General features: G+C 47.4%; 1 protein-coding gene across 1 annotated transcript in view; it reads left to right on the forward strand.

Moving 5' to 3' along the window:
- PSME4 (proteasome activator subunit 4) overlaps positions 1–26,537 on the forward strand; it is a 1,396,200-nt gene that overhangs the window by 187,657 nt on the left and 1,182,006 nt on the right. The window contains exon 10 of the mRNA XM_069234194.1: positions 25,946–26,211. Coding sequence (XP_069090295.1) covers positions 25,946–26,211 — 266 coding nt within the window. The remainder of the gene's footprint in view (positions 1–25,945; positions 26,212–26,537) is intronic.

The raw sequence follows: 26,537 nt of genomic DNA on the forward strand, positions 1-26,537 counted from the left end.
GACTATACTCTGGGACCTTAGGTGTTTCTACCATGGAACCGAACCATATTATGACCTTTGAGACCCCCCCCCCCCAATCGAATTTACCCTAGCAGAAACTAAGGCTGCGATTCCTTCACTGAAATGGGGAAAGGCCCCAGGCCTTGATAGAATCCCAGGCGACTTGTACAAAACAAGCCCAGATATATGGGCCCCATACCTGAACCTGATTTCCAATGCAGTAGCTGCAGGAGCGCCCGTCCCGAGCTTCTGGATGGGAGCGGAGATAGTCCCCATCTTTAAGAAAGGCAGCCCCTCCGATCCTGACAACTACCGTCCAGTCTCCTTACTTGATCATTTCCAAAAACTTTTCGCAAAACAAATCTTGTCTCGTCTAGAAGAATGGATTCTGGAAACTAATGCTATTTCCGATCTGCAAGCAGGGATTAGGCCAGCAGTCAGTACCATAGATCAAGTTTTAAGATTCTTAACAATCAAATGGAAGACTGTGGAAGTAGGTGGGGGCAACCTCTTTGTAGTTTTCATTGATCTTAGAGCCGCATTTGATCTGGTCCCCAGAAACCAGTTATGGTTGACATTAGCCAACATGGGCATCCCAAATGGTCTTTTGAAACTTATGGCCCGTTTACACGAGAACACCTATGCACAAATCAGGAGCGGTAAGGATGGTGACCTTACAGTTTCAGTGGCCATTGAGAGAGGAGTCAGACAGGGCTGTGCCCTGGCCCCTACCCTTTTTCTTTTATACATAAATAATTGTATTAAGTATTTAGCAAATTGTACTAACGACTCCCCAAAGTTGGCCGGGATCAAAGTGCCATGCTTACTCTATGCGGATGACACTATCTTGCTGGCCAAAACATCCATGGGAATCCAAAATCTGGTCAACCAGTTCTGTGCATTTTGTAGAGATTATGGGTTGGATATCAATGCCAAGAAAACCAAACTTATGATATATAGCGCCCCGAACAAGAAGCTCAAAGCAAATATAAAGATGGATTCAGTCCTCTTGGAGAGGGTAATGGAATATAATTACCTGGGCATTAGACTATCTGACAAGGGTAGCTGGGATGCAGCTGTAAGGAAAGGGGCGCTTACCATCAGCCAAAGATGTGGAGTGCTAGAGCGGAAGGCCAGTACTGCAGTACGCCCCCCTTTGACTCTCCTTTCTGAAATTTATAAAGTCCAAATCCGTGCCGCTGCCCTATATGGTGCGGAACTCTGGGGCTCATACAGACATCTGGATACCCTTCAAACCAAAGAAAACAATTTCCTTAGACACATATCTAGACTAGGAAAGGGCACGCCGATGCTCCCCCTAAGATTAGATCTGGGTATAAATAGCATCAAAGACACAGCATACTTAAGGCCACTTCTATACTCGGTTCGACTATGGAAAACGGAAGAACTCGAACCCTTTAGGACAGCAGTTAAAGATCTAATATCACCTTGTCATGGATGGGAAAAAGTTTGCTGGTTGAGGGAGTTGAAGGCAGCTTGGGTCAAACTGGGCTTACCTCATTATTGGGAGAATCCTGAGATGATTCCTGCTAATGCCAGATTGTTGGTTAAAGATCGATATTGGGGGAAAATCTATGAGGAATCCTTCGGCTCAAATGAGCCAGGTCGGCTGACAGCAGAGTTCCTGCTGGTCAAGCACGAACCCTTGCCTGAAAGTTTCCTGGATCTCCCTATACCAGCACGTGCCCATACTTTACTACTTCAGTTCAGATATGGAACATTGGCGGTCAACAGCTTTACGGCTCGGTATATATTTTGTTACTTTATTACTAGAACCAAAAGGTCTTTGTTGCAGGTAAGTACAGTTGCAAGTAAGTGTCAGACATATGTATCAAATGTACTTTGGTTGGGTTTTGCAGATAAAGCAGTTTACAAATAAGTAACACTTTTCAATTTTAAAAGATGACAGTGTAATTTTTCATAAAAATTAATAGAGTCCTGGGGAAGGAAAAGTGTTAACACATTTAACAGGTAAGTACTCGCAGGCTTGACGGTGCCGTATAAACAGGCTCCTTTCTTGCCTTTTCTGCCAATGGCTCCAACACAGTCTGAGATGCAGGCGCCGATACTGATCCGGCGTTGTCACTCTACTCTTATTCAGAGCGACATCCAGGCGCCGGCTTCACCTGCACCATGAAAGATATCTTTGATGTCTGCACATTTGTTATCAAAGCCGAGGCTGGACTCTAGATTAAGATCTAGAAGGGAAGCCTTGAGGCTTTTGGAGAAGCAACAATATTATGAGGAACAACAAGAACTAGAGGACTGAGAAATTCCATTACCTTCTCAAGGTTTTGAAGGTATTGAGGTTGCTAGTAAATTGGATACTTCTCCGGAGTGGGAGTTGTTGTTTCCTGGGGTATTCCACCTCCAGAAGTAACTAGTTAGCATGGAGTGATCAGGAAGGCAGCTGAACTTTTGGATTTGCCGTTAGCCACTTCGGAGTTGAAGTTTAACATTCTGGCTGAGGTTCTTCACTGCTCATCTGCTACTTCAGAGCCTTTGCTACAATTTAATGATGCATTGACTGAGCCGGTCTTGGACCTGTGGTGCTAACCTGTCACTACTCCAGCTGTTTCTAAAGTTATTGCCAAGAGATATACGGCTGTGCCAGGTGACCTGCAGTTCATCAGTCAGCAGCCAACACCTGAAGGTCTGGTGGTCCAGGCTTCTTGTTCTTTAAAGGCTGCTCCTGGTTCCTTCTTTATGACTCTTGCGGATAGAGAATCAGAGCTCATTGGAACAATCTGGTAAAAAGATATTTTCCCCATGTAACACGGTATTAAAATCAGTTAATACTACATATGTGTTGGGCAGGGTTATCCATGCACTAATGGACTCAACAAAAGAGGTTGTTCCCAAACTACTGCAGGAACATTTTAAGGAGTTACTGCAGGTTAGTCTAGCAGCGGCTAAGCAGGTCGTTCAATCGGGCCTAAATACAGCAGACTGTTGCAAGAGCCATGGGAACATCTGTGGCCAGCAAGAGACATGCATGGCTTAGGGCAGTGGTTCCCAACATTTTGATTTATGTGGACCCCCACTTTAACATTACTGGATCCCAGGGACCCCAACTGAATCATCATTGGAATCCGGGGACCCCCGCCTGAGTCATTACTGGAAGCTAGGGATCTAATTTGTCCATATTTGTTATTTTTTTTAAATGTTCTAAGCAGTCGCGGACCCCCTGAGAAGGCTTCGCGGACCCCCAGGGGTCCCCGGACCACAGGTTGGGAACCACTGGCTTAGGGGATTGGGGTTGCCCCCTGATGAACGGTCCACCTTGATCGATCTCCCATTTGGTGGGTTCAGATTGTTTGGAAATAAAAGCTGACTCTGCACTTGAAAGAGTCAAGAAGCACAAAGTCATGGCTAAGTCTTTAGGTCTTCAATCACTCTCCTCTATCTACAGATGTTTCTGTAGGTTTAGGGGGTTTGGCTGCAACTCCTTCTTTCATGGGAGGCAGCTGTTCCAGGGTCAACAATCTGCCAACCCCCTCTGCAGGTCCTACAGGGGTCGGGGAAGACTTGGAAACGTGGTGCCACCCAGCAGCCTTCCTCCTCCTCCACTTCATCCTCTGTTGGAACCCTGTCAGGAGAGCAGCCCTAGTTCTTTCCCCTTTCAGCAGCTTGTGTTGCCCGTAGGGGAAAGGTTAATTATTTCCAAGAGTGGGAGGCAATAACATCAGACTCATGGGTGTTGAGCATTGTAGGAAATGGGTATGCCCTTCCCTTTCGGGAGTTTCCCCCTCCCTGCCCTCCCCTCCATACTTTTTATTCAGAGAATCACCTGCTGTTGCTTCAACAGAAGGTACAAAATCTGCTATTAAATGGCGCATCAAAGTTGGTTCTGAAGCAGGAAAGGGGTTAGGGATGTTATTCAAGGTATTGCCTATCCCCAAGAAGGATGGTCATTTGAGGCCCATCATAGACCTGAGAATTTTGAACTGGTACCTCAAACAGGAGAAGTTCAAAATGCTGACCCTAGATCAGGTGCTTTTGGCACCGGACAAGGAAGACTGAATGGTTTCTATTGACTTGCAGGATGCATATTTTCACATCGCCATTCTGAAGTCACTCAGGAAGTATCTCCGGTTCATGGTAGAGTCGCAGCACTACCAGTTTGCAGTCCTTTCTTTTGGTCTTACTTCCGCACCTCAAGTCTTCACAAAGGTGATGGCAGTGGTTGCAGCACATCTCAGAAGGAAGGGAATATCAGTATTCCCTTACCTGGATGATTGGATGCTCAAAACCAAGTCACCAGAGTTAATGCTGCACCATTTGCAGGTGACAACCCATATTTTGTTCAACCTGGACTTTTCGTTGAATGTGGCCAAAACTTACCTGGAGTCCTCTCAGTGCCTCCTACTCATAGGAGCAGTGCTGGACACAACGGGGAATCAACACTACCCACTGAGAATTCAGGACATTCAGGCTATGATTCCAATGTTTCAAAATGGAGAGGTTGTTCTGGTCCTAAATGTCATATGCCTGCTCGGTCTGTTCGCTTCCCATTCTGCTGGTCGATCACGCACGTTGGCACATGAGGACTCTCCAGTGGTGAGCAAGCAGTGGTTTCAGCACAATATGGATCTCAAGGACTCGGTTTCCAGAGACACTGCAGCGGATATTCGATGGTGGAGTGTGGATGGCAACCTGTTGCAGGGTAGGCCATTTTGTCTTCCACCACCGCTGACCACAGTCATAACAGATGATTCCACTCTAGGGTGGGGAGCGCATCTGGAGATCAAACAGGTTTGGTCTCCAGTGGAACAGATGTTTCACATCAATCTGTTGAAGTTATGGGCAGTACTTCTGGCCTTTCTCGTCCATTCGCGATCAGTCAGTTCAAGTCTTGACAGACAACACTACTGCGATGTGGCACATCAACAAACAGGGAGGAGAAGGGTCGTACCTTCTCTGCAGAGAGGCTCTACGACTGGCCCTGGACTCAGGACCACCGGATTTGCATAGTTGCAAACCATTTGGCTGGAGTTCTCAATGTATGTGTGGACAGTCTAGGCTGGCACTTTTCAGCCGACCACAAGTGGCGTCTCAATCCAGAGGTGGTTCTTCTCGTCTTCCAATTGTGGGGGACACCTCAGATGGACCTGTTTGCCACTCATGAGAACATGCATTGCCCGTTGTTCTGCAGCCTCCAGTATCCGATGCAGGCATTGGAGGACGTGTTTCAGTTGAGCTTGAGCAACTGGCTGCTTTACGCGTTTCCTCCCATACCCTTGATTCCTCGGGTTGTGAGGAAGATATGCTAAGACCGGGCTTAAGTCATATTAATAGCCCCAGATTGGCTAAGAATGGTGTGGTACATAGACCTCCTTCAGCTCTCGCTGTGCTCTCCCCTCCATCTCCCTCACAGGGTAGACTTCCTCTCGCTGTTGTAGGTTCTACACCCCCACCTCCTGAGCCTGCCCATACATGCGTGGAGATTGAACGGGGAAATCTGAATTATTTTTCTCTCCTCCCAGAAGTGGTGGATATTATATTATTGGCAGGCGACATGCCACCAACACTGTCTATGCTGGTAGATGGGTCAAATTTGTTAGATGGTGTGATGAGAGACCCATTGATTCTTTAAAGACCCATTTGTGCAATGTTGCGCTCTTTTTGGCACAGCAAGATTGCGCAATTGCGACGGTGAAAGGTTATCTGTCTGCACTGTCGGTATTTATTTGTTTACCTGACCAACCCTCTTTATTTAAGTACCCTCTAGTTGTAAGGGTTCTTAAGGGTTTGACTAATAGAGTTTCTCGCACGCCATTTATAATGCCTCAGTGGGATTTAAATTTAGTTTTAATGTACCTGATGGGTACACTGTTTGAACCACTACATAGTTGCCTGCTGAGGTTCCTTACGTTTAAGACTCTTTTCCTAGCGATCACATCGGCTAGGCATGTTAGCGAGCTTCAACCTCTAAGTGTGAAACCTCCTTTTTACCACTTTTCATGCTGACAAGATGGTTTCTTTCCTGCCAACGGTAGTGACTCCTTTCCATTTAGGGCAGTCCATCACCCTTCTGTCCTTTTACCCTCCTCCCCATCCCTCTGAGGAGAAGAAAAGGCTGCATCCTCTGGATCCAGAGACAGCGCTGAGCTTTTATGTGAACAGGACAAGAGAGTTCAGGACGGATGATCAGCTCTTCGTTGGCTACGTGGGCAAGATGAAGGGCAAAGCCGTCCACAAAAAAAACGCTGTCGAGGTGGGCCATTCTTTGCATTAAAATATGTGATTCACTGGCAAAGAAGGATTCTCCAGAGATCATTAGAGCTCATTCCACCAGGGCTAAGTCTCCTACTTCGGTGTTGGCTAGAGGTGTACCTGTTGTAGATATTTGCAAAGCAGCAACTTGGGCATTCCTCCCCACATTCGCAAAGTATTACTGTTTGGATTCAGAGGTGATGAGGGACGGTCATTTTGCCTGTTCAGTGCTTTATGATTTCATGGTATAGCCAGACAGGTGCCAACCTCCAAGTACGGGACTGCTTTGGGATTCTATTCAAAAGGTGAGGAATCCACAGGTAGATGTATCCATCAGAAGAAAAAGTTACTTACCTTCGGTAAAGCTTTTTCTGGTAGATAGAATATCTACCTGTGGATTTCTCACAGTCCCACCCGCCTCCCCATTGCCTGTCTGGTTATGCGAAGAAGGAAATCGTATATATATTATATATGTATATATGTGGATATATATATATATGTATATATATATATATTTATATGTTTGATGGCATGTGTAGCTGCAGATACACATGCTGTGCATTATCCTGCCATCTAGTGTTGGGCTCAGAGTGTTACAAGTTGTTTTTCTTCGAAGAAGTCTTTTCGAGTCACTAGACCGAGGGACTCCTCCCTTTCGGCTCCATTGCGCATGGGCGTCGACTCCATCTTAGATTGTTTTCTTTCCGCCATCGGGTTAGGACTTGTTCCTCTTCGCTCCGTATTTCGAATCAGGAAAGTTAGCTAAATATCGAAAATTCAACGGTATTGTTCGTGCTCGGTACCGGTTTAGTGTTAGCATATCGACACCGATAGTAGAAGCGGTCTGGCGGCCCTTCGGGGCTTCTGCTCTTCAGCGGGGCCTGGTCAGCCCGACCGCATCCATTGACGAAACTAATGGACCGGACCCCCTTCCGCTTCTGTCCGAAGTGCCACTCGAAGTATCCTTATACAGACCAACACTTGGTCTGTAATTTGTGTTTATCACCAGAACACAGGGAGAATATTTGTGAGGCCTGTCGGGCGTTTCGATCAAAAAAGACCCTACGTGATCGAAGAGCGAGAAGACTTCAAATGGCGTCGACACCGAGAGAACAACTCGACGTCGAAGAGGAGGAAAGAATTTCCATCCAGGGGATGGACTCTGACGAATCCGAAAGTGAGCGACCCACAACGATGCGGAAAACAGTGAGTAAAACTGCCCCGTCCAAAACTCACACAAAGATTGTTAAGGCCAAGGGGATGCCGCCGCCAGCAGGCCATGGCTTAACCCATCGAAAAGAAGGTGACCAAACATCAGCACCGAAAAAGGCCAAAGAATTGCCGAAGACATCCGACTCCGGTCGAGATTCAGGCACCGAACGATCTCAACACTGAGAGTTTGACTCACCCTAGGTGAGAAAAGCAATGTCGGAACCAAAAAAGACTTTATCGGAAGCATTGGTACAGAAAAAAGCGGCTTCGGAGCCGAAAAGAAGCTCTTACACAGAAGAGCGAGGACTTTCCAGCCAAATGCATGAAAAACACAGATTTGAGCAGGAAATAAGTATGGGGGAACCAGACCATATGCAAAGGAGATTGCATATCCAGAAAGAGACTCGAAAAATGCAAACTCTTCCTCCAATCAAAACCAAACGAAAGCTGGCATTTCATGAGTCAGAAATGCAGCCGAAGGCAAACGTAGCCAGAGATAAAACCCCTCCACCAAGGTTTTCGCCACAACCTTCCCCACTACACTCACCACAGCTGTCCCCGGTAACAACACCTCCAATGCAGTCACCTACGCATACAGGGATGACACAGGATGATCCGGATGCATGGGACTTATATGATGCTCCAGTATCAGACAACAGCCCAGATTTTTACCCAACAAGGCTGTCACCTCCAGAGGACAGTACTGCATATACGCAGGTACTATCAAGGGCAGCTAGGTTCCACAATGTAGCAATGCATTCAGAGCCAATAGAGGATGATTTCCTGTTCAACACCTTGGCATCCACCCACACTTCTTACCAGAGTCTGCCAATGCTCCCGGGCATGCTCAAGCACGCAAAACAGGTATTCCAAGAGCCAGTTAAAGGAAGGGCTATCACGCCTAGAGTGGAGAAAAAATACAAGCCTCCCCAACGGACCCTGTGTTTATAACACAGTAACTTACACCAGACTCGTGGTTGTAGGAGCAGCAAGAAAGAGGGCAAACTCTCAATCGCCAGGAGACGCTCCACCGCCTGACAAAGAGAATAGGAAGTTTGATGCAGCGGGCAAACGAGTGGCAGCACAGGCAGCCAATCAATGGCGAGTCGCAAACTCACAAGCCCTACTGGCTCGGTACGACAGGGCACACTGGGACGAGATGCAACACATTATACAGCACTTGCCCAAAGAACACCAGAAACGTGCCCAACAGGTTGCGGAAGAAGGACAAGCAATATCCAACAACCAAATAAGGTCCGCATTAGACTTGGTAGACACAGCACCACGAACAGTCAACACTGCGGTAACCATTCGCAGGCATGCATGGTTACGAAACTCGGGATTCAAGCAAGAAATCCAACAAGCTGTGTTAAACATGCCTTTTAACCAGGAACAATTGTTTGGGCCGGAAGTGGACACAGCAATTGAAAAATTAAAGAAGGACACGGACACGGCCAAAGCCATGGGCGCGCTCTACTCCCCACAGAGCAGAGGCACATTTAGAAAGCCACAATTTAGAGGGGGTTTCGAATGCAAACACCAGAGCCTTCCACCTCGCAAACCAGACCCACCTATCAAGGACAATACCAGAGAGGAGGGTTTCGTGGCTCATATAGGGGTGGACAATTCCCAAGAGGAAGGGGAAAATTCCAAACACCTAAGACAAGTCAAACCAAACAGTGACTTCAATGTCACAAAACCCAACACTTCACACCAGTGGGGGGGAGACTTACTGCATACTACCAAAACTGGACACACAACTACGGACGCATGGGTCCTAGCCATTATCCAACATGGTTATTGCATAGAATTCATAAATTTCCCGCCAGATGTGCCCCCAAGGGCACACAATATGTCCAAACAACACTTAGACCTATTACAACTAGAGGTCCAAGCATTATTACAAAAACAAGCAATAGAGTTAGTACCCAACCATCAGAAAGGAACAGGTGTCTACTCACTATATTTCCTAATTCCAAAGATGGACAAAACGTAAGACCTATATTAGACCTAAGAACACTGAATCTCTTCATCAAGTCGGATCACTTCCACATGGTAACACTTCAAGACGTGGTTCCCTTACTAAAAAAAGAGGACTACATGTCAAAGTTAGATCTCAAGGATGCCTACTTTCACATACCCATACATCCTTCTCACAGAAAATACTTAAGGTTTGTAATACACGGCGTGCACTATCAATTCAAAGTGTTACCGTTCGGGATAACAACAGCCCCAAGGGTATTCACAAAATGCCTTTCATTAGTAGCCGCTCACATAGGGAGACAGCACATGCACGTATTCCCATACTTAGACGACTGGCTAATAAAAACCAGCGCTCAACAACAGTGTCATCTTCACACGCAATACGTTATAGAAACTCTACACAAACTAGGATTTTCTATAAATGACCAGAAATCACATCTGCAGCCATACCCAAATACAACAATACTTGGGAGCAACACTCAACACACAAAAAGCGATTGCCACTCCAAGTCCACAAAGGGTCCAAGCGTTCCAAAATATAACATCAAACATACAGCCAAACCAACACTACCAAGTAAGGTTTGTAATGAAACTTCTAGGCATGATGTCTTCATGCATAGCCATTGTCCCAAACGCAAGATTACACATGCGGCCCTTACAACAGTGCCTAGCAAAACAATGGACACAAGCACAGGGTCAACTCCAAGATCTAGTGTTGGTAGACCGCCAGATATACTTCTCGCTTCAATGGTGGAACCCTATAAATTTAAACCAAGGGCGGCCATTCCAGGACCCAGTGCCTCAAGACGTGATCACAACAGATGCTTCCATGATGGGGTGGGGAGCACACCTCAACCAGCACAGCATACAGGGACAATGGGACAATCAACAAAAACAACTGCACCTAAATCATTTAGAACTGTTGGCAGTGTTTCTAGCATTAAAAGCATTTCAACCACTAATAGCCCACAAACACATTCTTGCCAAAACCGACTACATGACAACAATGTATTATCTCAACAAACAAGAAGGGACACACTCGTCACAACTGTGTCTCTTAGCACAGAAAATTTGGCATTGGGCAATTCACAATCACATTCGCCTAATAGCACAATACATCCCAGGCATTCAGAACCAGTTGGCCAACAATCTCAGTCGAGATCACCAACAAACACACGAATGGGAAATTCATCCCCAGATCCTACAAGATTACTTCCTTCACTGGGGAACACCACAAATAGACCTATTTGCAACAAAAGAAAACGCAAAATGCCAAAACTTTGCGTCCAGGTACCCACACCCTCAATCCAAGGGCAATGCGTAATGGATCAGTTGGTCAGGGATATTTGCTTACGCCTTCCCCCTCTCCCACTCATTCTTTATCTGGTAAACAAACTAAGTCAAAACAAACTCAAACTAATACTTGTAGCACCAACCTGGGCTCACCAACCATGGTACACAACACTGCTGGACTTATCAGTAGTACCTCACATCAAATTACCAAACAGGCCAGATCTGTTAACGCAACACAAACAACAGATCAGACACCCGAATCCAGCAGCGCTCAATCTAGCAATCTGGCTCCAGAAGTCTTAGAATTTGGACACTTAGACCTAGAATGTATGGAGGTCATTAAACAAGCTAGAAAACCCACTACAAGACATTGTTACGCAAACAAATGGAAAAGATTTGTTTACTACTGCCCACTAATCAAATTCAACCAATACATGCTTCCGCAAAGGACATTGTAGGCTACTTATTACACTTACAAAAGTCTAAGTTAGCATTCTCTTCAATTAAAATACATCTCACAGCAATATCTGCCTATCTGCACATTACACATTCAACATCGCTTTTTAGAATCCCAGTCATCAAAGCATTTATGGAGGGAGTAAAAAGAATCATACCCCCAAGAACACCACCAGTACCTTTGTGGAACCTTAATTTGTATTAACACGACTCATGGGACCACCATTCGAACCCATGCACTCTTGTGAAATGCAATACTTAACTTGGAAAGTAGCCTTTCTAATAGCTATCACATCACTTAGAAGAGTAAGTGAGATACAAGCATTTACTATACAAGAGCCTTTTTTACAAATACATAAACATGAAGTGGTTCTCCGTACAAATCCCAAATTCCTACCAAAGGTCATATCGCCATTCCACCTAAACCAAACAGTGGAACTCCCAGCCTTCTTTCCACAACCAGACTCAGTAGTTACATACATTAGACATAAAAAGAGCACTAATGTATTACATTGACAGAACAAAACTATTTCGTAAAACAAAACAATTGTTTGTAGCCTTCCAAAAACCTCAAGCAGGTAATCCTATATCCAAACAAGGCATTGCCAGATGGATAGTTAAATGTATTCAAACTTGCTGTATTAAAGCAAAAAGAGATCTACCTATTACACCAAGAGCGCATTCCACTAGGAAAAAAGGCACCACAATGGATTTTCTGGGGAATATACCTATGACTGAAATATGTAAGGCAGCCACCTAGTCTACGCCTCATACATTCACGAAGTATTACTGTGTAGATGTGTTAACAACACAACAAGCCACAGTAGGACAGGCTGTATTGAGAACATTATTTCAGACAACTTCAACTCCTACAGGCTAAGCCACCGCTTTTTGGGGAGATTACTGCTTATTAGTCTATGCACAGCATGTGTATCTGCAGCTACACATGCCACCGAAAGGAAAATGTCACTTACCCAGTGTACATCTGTTCGTGGCATGAGACGCTGCAGATTCACATGCGCCCTCCCACCTCCCCGGGAGCCTGTAGCCGTTGTTAGTTGAATAAGAATTGTAAATTTGTAAATAAATATTATTTTAAGACACATTATGTTCATACATACCTACTCCATTGCATGGGCACATCTAGTATACTCTCAACTCCTACCTCACCCTCAGCGGGGAAAACAATCTAAGATGGAGTCGACGCCCATGCGCAATGGAGCCGAAAGGGAGGAGTCCCTCGGTCTCGTGACTCGAAAAGACTTCTTCGAAGAAAAACAACTTGTAACACTCCGAGCCCAACACTAGATGGCAGGATAATGCACAGCATGTGAATCTGCAGCGTCTCATGCCACGAACAGATGTACACTGGGTAAGTGACATTTTTCATATATATATATGTTCGATGGCATGTGTAGCTGCATATACACATGCTATGCACAGGTCCTGCCATCTAGTGTTGGGCTCGGAGTGTTACAAGTTGTTTTTCTTCTAAGAAGTCTTTTCGAGTCACGGGACGGAGTGACTCCTCCTTTTCGGCTCCATTGCGCATGGGCATCGACTCCATCTTAGATTGTTTTCTTTCCGCCATCGGGTTCGGACGTGTTTCTTTTCACTCTGGTTTTTTGTGTCGGAAAAGTACTACAAACTCTCTAAATTTGTCGGTATTGTTTTCGATCGCGTACCATCTATCATCGATGCTTCGGTACCGGCGGAAACAGATCTCTACTTGCCCTTCGGGGCACCGGCGCCCAACTTGGGCCTGGTCACCCCGACCAAAAGTCTTGTCAAAGCCTCATGGACCGGTCACCGTTTAGATTCTGCGCTCAGTGCCACGCCAAGTTCCCTTACACGGACCAACATCTAGTCTGTAACCTGTCTATCTTCAGACTACCGAGAGGATACTTGCGAGGCCTGCAGATCCTTCCGCTCTTAAAAAGACTCTACGAGACCGAAGAGCGCGAAGGTTAGAAATGGCGTCGAGAAGCACTGAACGCCTCGACGTGGAAGAGGAGGAGATGATCCACACCGCAGTCTCCGTTCGGGGGTCCGACTCCGAGTACGAGTCTGACAACGACAGACCAATAACAGCGGGCCAGCACGTGAGTACGCCTGGCCCGACCCAGTCCAAGCCCAAAAACAAGGCTTCGGGGACGCCACTGCCAGAAGGCCATGGCTCCACCCGTAAAAAAACTACCGGTGACCAAGCAACGTCTTCGGCACCGAGAAAAACCACACCACCGAAGCCTTCGGACTCGAGCCGAAGCACAGGCTCCGAAATGCTCAAGCTCCGACCCATTGAGTCGAAGCCCTGAAAATCCCTCTCGGGCTGATGCCAACGTCTACTCCAGGCCTTTCGATCCCGAGGAAATCGGCTTCGGAGCCGAAAAGACACACATTTACAGAGGAGCATGGACTTTCCAAGCAATTGAAAGAAAGCCATAGATTTGCAGAAGAACTTGCGCAAATGGAGGAATTTGACGACAAACTGGCCAGAATCCAAATTCATAAAGACACTGGCAAGATCCTCACTGCACCCCCTCTAAAAACAAAGAGAAATCTGACCTTTCAAGGACATTTGGACACTGACCAGCCACCAGCTAAAGTGCCAAAACCGATACACAAATCTCCGCCTCCTCAGTTCTCACCTCACCAGTCTCCTCCTCATTCTCCTCAACTAACTGTCTCTCCACCTATTATCCCCACTGCACAGTCTCCAGTACACTCTGCACAGTCACACCAGGATGAGACCAACCCATGGGACCTTTATGATGATCCCATTTCTGACAATAGTGCAGAGTGCTATCCGTCAAAGCCATCACCCCCAGAGGATACCACCTCATAAACGCAGGTTCTAGGTAGGGCAGTGTCATACCATAACGTAGCCATGCACACAGAACCTCTTGAGGAGGATTTTTTATTTAATACGTTGTCTTCAACTCACACCACCTACCAGAGTCTACCAATGCTTCCTGGCATGTTAAAACATGCACATCAAATCTTTCAGGAACCAGTTAAGGCAAGAGCAATTACTCCTAGGGTAGGAAAAAAATATAAGCCGCCTCCTTTGGATCAAGCTTTTATTACCCAACAGCTACCCCCAGATTCCGTAGTGGTCAGCGCAGCAAGAAAGAGGGCTAACTCCCAGTCCTCTGGGGAGGCACCGCCACCAGATAAAGAAAGTAAAAAAATGTATGCTGCTGGTAAAAGAGTAGCATCACAATGAGCTAATCAATGGCGTATAGTCAATTCCCAAGCGCTAATGGCCAGATACAACAGGGCCCACTGGGATGAGATGAAAGACATTATCCAGCATCTCCCCAAAGATCAACAGAAAAGAGCCCAGCAAATAGTCGAGGAGGGGCAGGCAATTACCAATAATCAGATCAGGTCAGCGTTAAACTCCGCAGACACAGCCGCAAGAACTATTAATACAGCGGTCACCATTAGACGCACTCTGGCCAGTTGTATATACAGCATGTATGTTTATATATGGATGTGTGTGTGTGTATATATATATATATATATATATATATATATATTTTTCTTGTATTGAGTTTGCACATGGTGTGCTTGTGATGTTGGTGTTCACTCGTTCGCCTGGAAGGCACGGTTATAAAAGTGGGTGAAACTGACGTCAGCACGCCGGTGAGAACTTCTTATGGCCCCAATGACGTCGGACCGAGTCGCTTGCGGAGTTGTTCCATTGTGACTTCCTCATCGACATGGAAAGCTAGAAAGAAAATAAATCCATCAAATAATGGCACATTGGGAGTATTCAAAAGGTGAGGAATCCACAGGTAGATATTGTATCCACCAGAAAAAGCATTACTGAAGGTAAGTAACTTGTTCTTTGTTACTTTATTACTGGAACCAAAAGGTCCTTATTGCAGGTAAGTACAGTTTTCAAATAAGTATCGGGTATCAGACATATGTATCAAATGTATTTTGTTTGGGTTTTGCAGATAAAGCAGTTTAGAAGTAAGTAACACTTTTCAATTTTAACATTTGACACAGTGCAATTTTTCTTATGACTCAATAGAGTCCTAGGGGAGGAAAAGTATTAACACATTTAACAGGTAAGTACTCGACTTATGATCCCAGTGTTTCAGGGTTAGGATGTTCAGAGGCCACAGTTAAAACTAACCCCAAAAGTGCACCACCAGCAACACTGGGCTGGCTGGTTGCAGAGGCCAAACTTGGTGTCAGGTTTTCAGTTGAATCCTATGAGGACTGGTGAGGTTCAGTAGAAAACAGATTGCAAGTAAGTACCCAGGGTTTCAGGACACAGGCTTGTGGGGATTAGGTAAGCACCGGGGTGGGGTGGGTGGGGAGGTTACAGGTCTGCACCAAACACACACCTTCAGCGGCACAGAGTGGCCTAGTGCGGGTGCAAACACAGCGTCGGGCACCCAATGCTTTTCAATGAGGGAACCCAGGGGGGTCACAAAGATGCTGCAGACTGGTCCAGGGGGTCGGTTCCCGAAAACCAAAGGCTGGACAGAAAGGAGAGGCGACAGCTGGATGTTGCTGGACCATCGGTCGGATTCCCCAAGGCCATGGGCAGCAGATGCAGGGGTACCTTTGGGCGTCGGGAATCTTTGTCGGATCTGGTCGCTGTCAGAGGGGTCCTCTGGATTCAGGCTGCAGGCGTCGTCCTGTTAGCCAGGGGTGTTCAACCCAGGATAGACCTGTAGTAGGAATCGCCTGGGAACCTTCTCTGGGCTGGTGAGCCACCTGGACTCAGGCCGTGGGCATCTGGTGCAGAGTGGACAGGGCTCGCGGATCCGCTGCGGTTCTGGAGTCCTTTTTGAAGGTTTCATCTGGACAAGGCCATGTCCTCTGGAGTTCTTGGTTCTATGCTGGTTAGGCCACCCTTTGGGAGTTTGTAGAGGATGTTGGTCCTGAAGGATGCGTCGCCTTTTTGGAGCTGGAGTCTTAAAGCTGCAGACAGGCCAGTAGGGCTGGGGCCAAGTCAGTTGTCGTCTGTAGTCTTCACTGATGGGGTCGGCTTAGCAGTCCTTCTTCTTTCTTGAAGTCACAAGGAATCTGGTGAGTAAGGTTCAGGGGAGCTCCTAAATACTAGATTTAGGGGTGTTATAGGGGTCAGAGGATAGTAGTCAATGGCTACTGTCCTTGAGGGTGGCTACACCCTCTCTGTGCTCACTTCCTTTGGGGAGGGGGGCACATTCCTATCCCTATTTCTCTCTCCCCAAAACAAGATGGAGAATTGTGCAAGGAGGGGTTCACTTCAGCCCTGGACACCTTAGGGGTGGTCCTAGCTGCAGTGGTCACTCCTTGTTTTACCTAATTTTCCCATTGGACATGCCGCCAGAGTTGGGCCTGGTCTTGTTGTGTAGCCAATTTAGTTATAACTTCATACACGTTATTTTAGCAAACTAGGCCTGCCGCTGTGCACTTTAACTTAGACATAGTTTATTCAGCTTCGTTTTTATTATTTTAGCAATAGCCACATTTGCAGTCTTGTTTTATTTTCTCTATCTAGCCGTTTTTTGCCTAGGCTTGCACTGCGTTCTTAAATAAGACATTTCTTTCACTCTGTGCCTTTCTCAAGACTGCAGTAAAGATAGGTTGCCGGCAAAGGTGGTACGCTTTGTCTCTAATGTTCACAGAACTATACACACTCTTACGTGAGTATCCTTTCTTGGAACATCAGCTGTTTTATTATTAAAACACTACTTTGACCCATGTACATTAGAGGGAGATTCCAGCCAGATGACCACAACTGTACGCTGTTTGCTGAGTGCTTCACTGCAGCTGCTTATGTAGACTACAGGCCTCTTGCTCACGTATAAGGGATGATGTCTTCCCAGGGAAACCTGAAGGGCAGAATTAGAGCTTAACATGCTGTGCTCTAACATAGCCTAGGTAGGAGCTATTCTTAAAGATTTTAGTGACAATATGGTAGCATTATTTTTATGTTTCACTCTCCTTGTCACAATTTTAATCCTGTCATGGTTCATCGTCCCAGTTATTGCAATACATGCTTTATTGTCCAAGATGCAGTTACTTCAGTAAAATCTCATTGAACTATATTCTGCTCTGATTTTTCTTGCATATGTGAGACTAATGTAACTGAGGGAAACGTATGAGATCTGAGTGACCATGATATCCCTGAGAAGTTAATTGTGTCATGCGCTCGTTTGCCCAATCATCCCTGCTCTTGGATGTAGATGAGGCACTGCTAGTTAGCCGGACCAAAACCCGGATTAGGCTGACAGGTGTCATCTGTAGTGGGGTCACACTCAGTCTCCCACAGTGCAAGTGATTCTGCCGCCCAAATCCAGTAGTCTCATTAAGATAATGAGAGCCTACGTGACAGTCTGGTAGGCAGGCATCTCCACTAGCTGGAGTGCTCTGGGGCACTGTAACAGGATGACTTAGCCATTGAGGCTCACCGCCAAGTGTTACAGTTCCTGCAGGGGGAGGTGTGAAGCACCTCCACCCAGAGCAGGCTTTGTATCTGAACCCAGAGAACACAAACACACTTGTCTGTTAGTGGCAGACTGGCACAAACAGGTCAGTCCTGCACTAAAGAGTTTGGTAAAATACAGGGGCCATCTCTAAGATGCCCTTTGTGTGCATTTTTCAATAAATCCCGCACAGGCATCAGTGCGGGTTTATTGTGCTGAGAAGTTTGATACCTTACTTCCCTGTCTTCAGTGAAGCCATCATGGAACTGTGGAGTTCATAATGGCAAACTCCCCACCCATGTACTTAATATGGCCACACCACACCTACGATGTCTAAGAATGGACTTAGACACTGTATGGGCATATTGCTCATGCAGCTGTGCCCTTGTTTTTGGTATAGAGCACCCTGCCTTAGGGATGTAATGCCTGCTAGAGGGGTGACTTACCTACGCCACAGGCAGTGGTTGGTGGGCAGGGCACCCTGTGAAGAATGCCATGTCAACTTTACCTTTTTCTTCCCACCATTATATACAGTCTGCAATGACAGTTTGCAGGTGTTTGGTGAGGGGTCCCTTAGGGTGGCCCAATACATGCTGCAGCCCTTACTGACCCTCTCTGGCCACAGAGCCCTTGGTACTAATGGTACCTTTTACAAGGTACCTAGCTGTGTGCCAGGTGTGGAAACAATAGTACAGTTTTAGGGAAAGAACACTGGTGCTGGGGCCTGGTTAGCAGGATCTCAGCACACACTCAGTCAAGTTAGCATTAATACCAGGCAAAAAGTGTTGGGTTTGTAACCATGCCAAAAGGGGCACTTTCCGACACCCACTTCCGCCTTTCTCCCCCTATAATGGCTCAATGGGACCATAATCTGGTACTGACTCGTCCACTGCTAGTCTGTTCCAAACCATTCATGCTATTTAACTGGGGCATGGTGAACTTAAAGAAGGTACTGCATGCAGATTTCTGAACTGCTTTATGGATCAAATCTGTTTATTGATATTTGGGATGAAAGAAACAAATTACACAGCTCATCGGCCGGCAGCGTAGATGATCCACCTTTCACTCAGTCTAAGAAGGGTTCCGGCAGAGAGTGTTGTTATGGCATGAGCTTAAATGCATTATTACCATACTATCACCAGTCAACAATGAACAAGAACAGTTATCGAAAGGAGGAAGAAAACAAACAAACAAAAAAGGAAAAAGAAGAAAAAGAAAAATCAATAAAAAAAAAACCAAGATAAAGCAACATAGCTCCCCACAATCATCACTCAGCGATATCTCCTCCCTTCGCCCCCTCGGGCACTCAGCCCCACTGTCTGCCAGGGGCCAGGACCCAGAGCCCACCCGAGGAGTTTGGCCGTCCCTGTAAGGGTCACGCATCTTTCAGCAGTCGCAGGGTCTTTAAGTATGCAGGACAGGTGAGTTTGTTGCATTCAGTGGACAGAATCTGTATAAAGGGTCTCCACAATGTGGCCGTTTCTTCTGCTTTCTGGCTGGCCGCCAACTATAGTTTCTCCATCACTAGGATGAACTAGAGTTTATGGAGCCATGAAGTGTAGCTCGGAACCCTGTCTGTGCCCCACAGAGCTAGGATCGTCTGATGTGCCGCGTTGAGGGCAAGGGCAATCTGCCATCCCCTTAAGGAGCGGAGGGGAAAGTTGAGAGGGTGGGGCAGGCCCAGAATACTATACCGTGTATCCTTGCAGGGGTATAGTACCAGTATGTTGCTATCTTATAGGCTGTTTCAGCCCCTGGTATGTTGTTAGCTGTGTGGTGTGCCCTGAAGTGTATTCCCTCCCACTCCTCCTCTGTCAGGTCCCTCTCCACCTCGCTCTCCCACCTTTTCTGCCCTTTAGTTTTGGAGGGTGGTGCGGCTACTTGGAGGTGCTTATACATTTCCGAAATCAGACGCTTGTCGTCTTTTTTCACCAGTAGCCATTTCCTGCATTTCTCGAATGCTGTGAGTGTTCTAGCTACTAAGGGCTTGACCGCTGGTTTGAGTACCCAGTGTCTGACCTTGTAGTATGTCAATCTGTCTGCCTCCGTTAATCCATATGCCTCTCTCAGCCAATCATAGGGGATTATACCATCTGTGTCAAATAGACTCCCCACCCTTCTGCAACCCCCATCATGCAATCGTTGAAAGCCCTCTGATTTCAGGCTGGGGCGAAGTCGGGATTCGCGCAGATCGGCGTCATGGGGGAGGGGAAGTTCGTCAGGCCATATCTGGTCGCCACTGTGTCCCACACCCCGAGAGTCGCACCAGTGATAGGTGAAGAGTAGAGCCCTATTGCTCTATGTCTGCGCCGCAGCCAAGGTTCCTTCCAGATATGGGACCCCGCAAACGCCTGGTCCATAAAGCACCAATGTTTCTCGGTAAACGGGCAGCTCCACTCCAGTATGAAATGCAACTGAGCCGCCTGGTAATATTTCAGCAGCCAAGGAACAGCCAGCCCCCCCTCCGCTTTAGGAAGGCATAGTGTGTGGCGCGATATGGGTGCGTGTATCCGGTCCCATATAAATTTTAAAATCGAAGTATAGCTATGGTGTTGGGCGGCGGAGCAAGGTGAAGTGTCTGAAACAAATAGAGTATGCACAGCAGAATTATCATTTTGATTGCAGTGACCCTGCCGAACCAAGTTTATGCTTCCCCCATATCTCTAAGTCTTTTAATATCTCCCTCGAGAGGGAGGCATAATTCATATGGGCTGTCTTTGCGGCCGTTGTTGCTAGGACTATGCCAAGGTACGGGACGTGCGATGATGTCCAGACAAAAGGGAATCTGGAGCGCAGGTCCTCCTCGTGTTCAGGGTGGACCAACAAGTTTTGGATTTGAGATTTCTGTGCATTCACTTTGAACCCTGAAACAGTACCAAATGTGCATAAGGCGTCTGTAAGCAAGACCATGGGCTCCGCCAGAGTGAGGATCACATCATCAGCGTATAGACTGATAAGGTGGTAGTCGCCCCAACATTTAATGCCAGTAATACGGGGATTGGCTTGTAGTCTTTGTGCCAGGGGCTCCATGTAGAGAGCGAATAGGAGCGGGGAGAGCGGGCAACCCTGTCTCGTTTCTCGTCTTATCGGTAACGGCAGCAACAGCATTCCATTGATTCGGACTGCTGCCCTGGGCTCTCGATAGACACATTTTATCCAGGTCAGGAGTGTCGGTCCAAACCCGAAAAGCTCCAACACCCGGAAGAGATAAGGCTAGTGCACCCTGTCAAACGCCTTCTCTGCGTCAGTGGTAAGGAGGAGTGCCTCCTTGTGGGATCTGTGCATTTTGTCTATCAGATGTAAGAGTCGCTTCGTGTTATCCCCACATTGTCGAGGGGGTATAAAACCCGCCTGATCCGGGTCAATAAACCCGGGCATGTAGGGGTTGAGGCGCTGTGCTAGGATGCCAGTGAACAGCTTGGCATCTATATTTGGAAGTGAGATGGGTCGGTATGATCCACATTCCCCCGTGTCCTTCCCAGGTTTGTGGATGACCGTGATGATTGCATCGAGCATACTGGGAGCAAGGCCCTTGGTCTTTGTGAAAGAGTTGAAGAGCCGTGTGAGTACTGTGGCCACTTCGGGCAGAAGGTTTTAAAGAAAAGTGGGGTGTAGCCATCCGGACCAGTCGACTTCCCTACTGTAAGACGGGAGATAGTCAAGATCACCTCCTTTATCCTGACGGGTTGATCAAGGAGAGCTGCATCCCGTTCCCTGAGTGGGGTAACTGTGCAATCAGTAAGGTAAGAAGAGGGGCCAAGGGCAATCGCCGAGTCTGTCGCATATAGCTCCATGTAGAAGTCAGAGAATGCTTCCGTTAGCGTATCCATGCGCACCTCCCCTAGGGCGGGGGACCACACCATCTTTATGGTGTTGGCGTGACGCTGAGCCCTTAGTTTGTGGGCCAGAAGTTTCCTGCAGTGGTTGCCCTGATGTAATATTTATGTTTCAGCCGTGCTAAAGCATACTCGGCCTGATCACAGTCCAATCTTTTCAGCTGCAAGTGCATTTTCTCTAGTTCCCTCCAGACTCTGGGACCACCAGTGTGTTTATGTGAACGCTCCAGTGCAGCCACCTTTTGCTCCAACACTGCTCTCTGGTCCCTCCGGGCCTTGTTTTCTTTTGCCGAGATCACCTCTCCGCGTATGACTACCTTGAGCGCCTCCCAGAGCGTCTCCAAACTAGTTAGCCCATTATCATTCCGACTAAGGTAGTCTATGATCGCCTGTCGCACAGCGTCTACAGTATCTCGGGACTGCAAGATCGTGTCCCGAAAGCGCCAACTGGGGCCCTGGGCTCGGCTGAGGCTGAGTTGGGCTGTCAGAGTTATAGGGGCATGTTCCTCTAGAGCTCGGGGCTCTATCGTGGTCTCCTGGACCCGGGATCGAACTCCGAAGAGGTCAGGAAATAGTCTATGCGTGTGTAAGTCTTTGTGGCAGCCGAGTAAAACGAGTAGTCTCGAAGGTTCGCATGAGCCTTCCGCCAGATATCCTCTAGATCAGTCTGCAAGCCACTGCAGTCCATCAGGAGTAAGAGCCCCCGTCTGCCCGTGTCGATGCCCCGATCTGTCAAGATCATTATCCATGACAAGATTGAAGTCCCCACCCACGAGTATAGCTCTGTCAGGGGTTGTGAATGTCGAAGATAAAGCCAGTTTCATGAATGTTTCTTGTTGAGTGTTAGGTGCGTATATAGTTGCTATTGTGAAATGGAATGAGTCTATTCGCACTCCAAAGGCCAGGTACCTGCCCCTAACCTCATGAATCTTAGCAATGAATTCCCCAGGGAATGCTCTAGAAACCAAAATCGCCACCATGTGTTTAGTAGGAGCGGAGGACCAGTACTGTCGGGGGAACCATTTAGATCGCATTCAATACTTGTCTTTAGCCAGCAAGTGCGTCTCCTGTGGCAGGCAAATATGGCGCTCAGAGCGCTCCAGAAAAGAGAGAATCGCCAGCCTTTTCAAGGGATTATTAAGGCCCCGGACATTGAGGCTTAGGCATTTAAATATTAGGTATGTGCATGCGGGCAGAAAGCAATAGCAGCCTACCCCTACAAGGAAGCTGGGTCCGGGAACAGCCCTGGGTGGAGCAAGCACGTGGGGGTTTAGAGGCCTCAGTAACAGAGTGTGATTCCTGCAGGGGGGAGCATATTGCAACTTAACAAAAGGGCACAACAGGTGCACATCAGACAACAGTCAAGTCCTCTATAGGAAGTCCACGAAGAAGCAAGGCTCCAAGCAGAGGTCAGGGACATTTCACGAGGCCCACTCGTGGCATCAAGAGGCCCCAGGCCCTGCTCCAGCACTTTTCAGCCCATTCTCCCAGGGTGGCCCCCAGGCATCTCCATCATCTTCCGGCAGCAATCAGTATCTATGAGCTGGCACCTAATACTATTCAATACAGATTGTCTCTCAAGAGCTCTCTCCGTGGATGATGGCCGCGCTGGCTTCCGTTTCCGTTCCTTTCTACGCCATCCAAGACAGTGTTCGGGAGGACCACCCCCAGGGGACCTCGCCCTTTGCTCTGTCTCCTCCAGGTTTAGAATCCGGCAGGCCTCCTTTAGCGATTTCACTTGTCACGTCTGGTCCCCCCACCGGAACACAAGTCGGAAGGGGTGACCCCAATTGTAAGGTGTGGAGTTGGCCCGGAGATAGTCTGTGATGGGCTTGAGTTCTCTACGCCTATGCAGTGTAAGCATAGAGAAGTCCTGATAGAGCTGCAAGCTGTGCCCACTAAACTGGATCTGAGGCAGATTTAGCGCCTTTTGGAGAATATCTTCTTTGGTCGTAAAATTGTGGACACACGCTAAGATGTCGGGGGTGCGCTCCAGCGCTCCCCGGCCGGCCCGCTCTGCGGACCCGATCCAAAGTGATCTCTTGCTTGCCTTCTGGGCCTAGGAGTGAAACAAAGCTGTAACAAACTCTCTAATGTCATCTCCCTCAGCCCCATGAGGAGCCCCTCTAATGCGTATATTATGGTATCTGGAGCGATTTTCCAAGTCCTCGTGGCGATCTGCAATTGCTCCTGGTGTTCGCGCAGGCGAATAATCTCCTGTTGAAGTCGTTCGACTTCGTCACCTCTGGAGATCTCGTTGTTCCTCATACTGGACACTCTTCCCCCCCAACGAGGTAATATCAGCGCGCAGTTCCCGCATCTCCTGGGAGATATCCTTTCGGAGCTCCTGTAGATCCATTCTCAGGGAGTTGAACAAGGAGGTTAGGAAGCCCTTCGTGACCGGGGCCGCCCCGTCATCCTCTGCATCTCCTTTTTCTTCAAGCCCCCGCATCTGGGCGGCAGCCTCGACGTGCTTGCCCTGCTATGGATGAGATCTCGTCAGCATCTCCCTGACCGACTGATCCCTCTTAGGTTTGGTGGATGCCATCACCTCTCTTGACTCCTAGTAAGGCTCCCACTCCGGCTCTCGTGTAAGGGCAGCTCCCGGCTGCCCCTCTGTCACCCCGCCGCGAGCCGACCAGTCCTGCCAAGCCCCTCTCTCCTGCTGCAGCGCTGCACTCCCCATTTCCAAGGGCCACGAGCCAACCGCTTCAGTAGGGAGCATGGGGACCCAGCTTCCCCTGCCTCGTCTCCCCAGGACCCCACCGGGCCACTCCCGGAACCGTCAGGCTCTCCGAGGGCAGGGGAGCCAGAGCCGCGCAATGCTGCCACGCGCTGCCTACACTGCCACCCCGTCCTGTTACCTCTGCGGGCCGGTGTGTGCCGCCGAGCTCCACTCTTCGGGCCGCTCCCTGCCACCGCCGGGCCTGATTCCACCTGTCGGCACCTCTCGCCGCTGCGCGGGGGCCGGAGGCCCGGCAGCCAGTGCCGGCCACGTGCGCCCCGGGCTCCTCCGCGGCCCGATCAGGCACGGCTCCCCCGCCCCAGCTCCAGGGCGCTCCGCTCATCCCCGGGTCCCGACAACGCCCCAGAACACTCAGGGACGCTCAAAACGATGGGGCCCGGGACCATTATGCTGATTCTCTAGGTCCAGGCGGCGGAGCGCTCCAAGACATGTCCGCTTACGCGCCATCTTGGCCACACCCCTTCTGAACTGCTTTAGAAGACAGTTTCAGTCATGCTGCTTACGTATAAAGTTGACAATGGGGAAGGGCTTGCAAACAAAGAGTAAGAGTCACTCTTATCCATACTGTGGTAAAGAGAAAGCATTTATCTTACTCTTTAATTCAGAGGGAGAAGTATTTCTGCCTAGTTACTGTTCTCTATGGCTTCCACCTCTTCAGAGCGACTAAATTAATTTCTGTGGGCATTCATGAAAGGTGTGTATTTATTTGTAGTTCATGTTGCTCTGCTGCTAAATTTCTTGACGGCTCTCAGCAGCTGTTGGCACAGATGGTGCTCCTATCTTAAATGGAATTGTCTGACTCAGAAAGGAGTTACTCCTTCTTCGCAGATTGAAGTCAGTAATTCATGAATTAAGCTTTACTGCAGTCAAGTTCAAAGTTGGCATATTGAATCCATTTAAGATCTTCATTCATTTCTTCAATGTTTAACACATGCTGAGGTCACACTGAGGTCACACTTTGGGCATAGCACCTCAGAGACGTGGTCTTTCCCTCTCATAGATATTGGCGTTATAGTGGATCATCCCTCTAAATGTAAACTGCAGTAAACTGTTTGATGGTTTAACCAAATCTCTGAAACCAGAATATGTCCCTTCTGGCAACAGTCTATTCACAACCCTGAAGCATGAGTGCCTAGCATGCACACAGTTGACCTCTACTTGTAAAGGCTTTGGTGGCTTCTTTCTGAAAAAGCTGACTCATATCTGACATCTCAGCAAAGTGCTATCATCAAACTGCTATCTGCTCCAAACTCACTCTCTGCTGCTATCCAGAGGTCTAAAGATAGAAAGCAATAAGCTCCAAATTAAACCCTGGTCCACATTTAGCAATAAGCTTTTTTGCCCTGGCACAGTAAAACTGCGAGTCAGCTTCCAACACTCATTTGCTTAGAAGCTTTCAATGACTATATCTGGAGTTCTTGGAAAAAATAGTCGCTTTTAGTTTCACCAGTTATTATTTTTTGTACATATAGATCGGATGTAGGTAGACCATCCTTCTGGAATACAGTATGTACACGCTCTCAGGTTAACTGCTGCGTTCTGTCCTTAATTAATGATGGTATGTTTTACTTGGCTTAGCTTTAAGTAGATAAGGTTTACGTTTGTGCTGGACAATTACCTACCAAGGAGTAGCAAAACTGTATTTTCCCAATACTTGTATTTAATTATTGGAAAGAGCACAAATAGTTGTCATTTGTTAAAATAGCTTACTAAAACTCATATTAATTTTTTTGTTTGTTTGATAACAGACCAAACTGATGAAACTTCTGCAACGATTGCCATGTAGTGTAGTCAGACGATTGCATCGAGAACGTTACAAGAAGTTGACTTGGCTGACACCTGTCCCTGATAGTCATAAACTCACTGATCAAGATGTGACCGACTTTGTGAAGAGCATTATTCAGCCTGTTCTTTTGGCTATGTTCAGTAAAACTGGAAGCTTGGAGGCCGCCCAGGCATTGCAGAATCTTGCACTGATGCGCCCTGAATTGGTAATCCCTCCTGTACTTGAAAAGTAAGTTTTGGTATGTTAAATGTGGTTAGCAAATGTTATTCACGAAAAAGATACTTTTTGCAGTGGTATGGACATGCCGAGAACAGGATACTTTCTTTTCTTATGTATGTTCAACCTCAGTGTTGGTAATCATGTAAATAATTCTGTAATGTACAAGAAACCTCACTACTCCATATTGGAGAGGAAACATCTTCAAAAAGGCAGTTGAAATTTGACAGCCTAACCATTTTATTGATTTCACATCTTAGATTTGCCTGACTCCTCACTCAATTACTTTTCTGATTCCTCTTTCATTAGTGTCTCTGATAAATTAAACTTACTGCTAC

Source organism: Pleurodeles waltl, chromosome 5, assembly GCF_031143425.1.
Source record: "Pleurodeles waltl isolate 20211129_DDA chromosome 5, aPleWal1.hap1.20221129, whole genome shotgun sequence".
NCBI lineage: Eukaryota > Metazoa > Chordata > Amphibia > Caudata > Salamandridae > Pleurodeles > Pleurodeles waltl.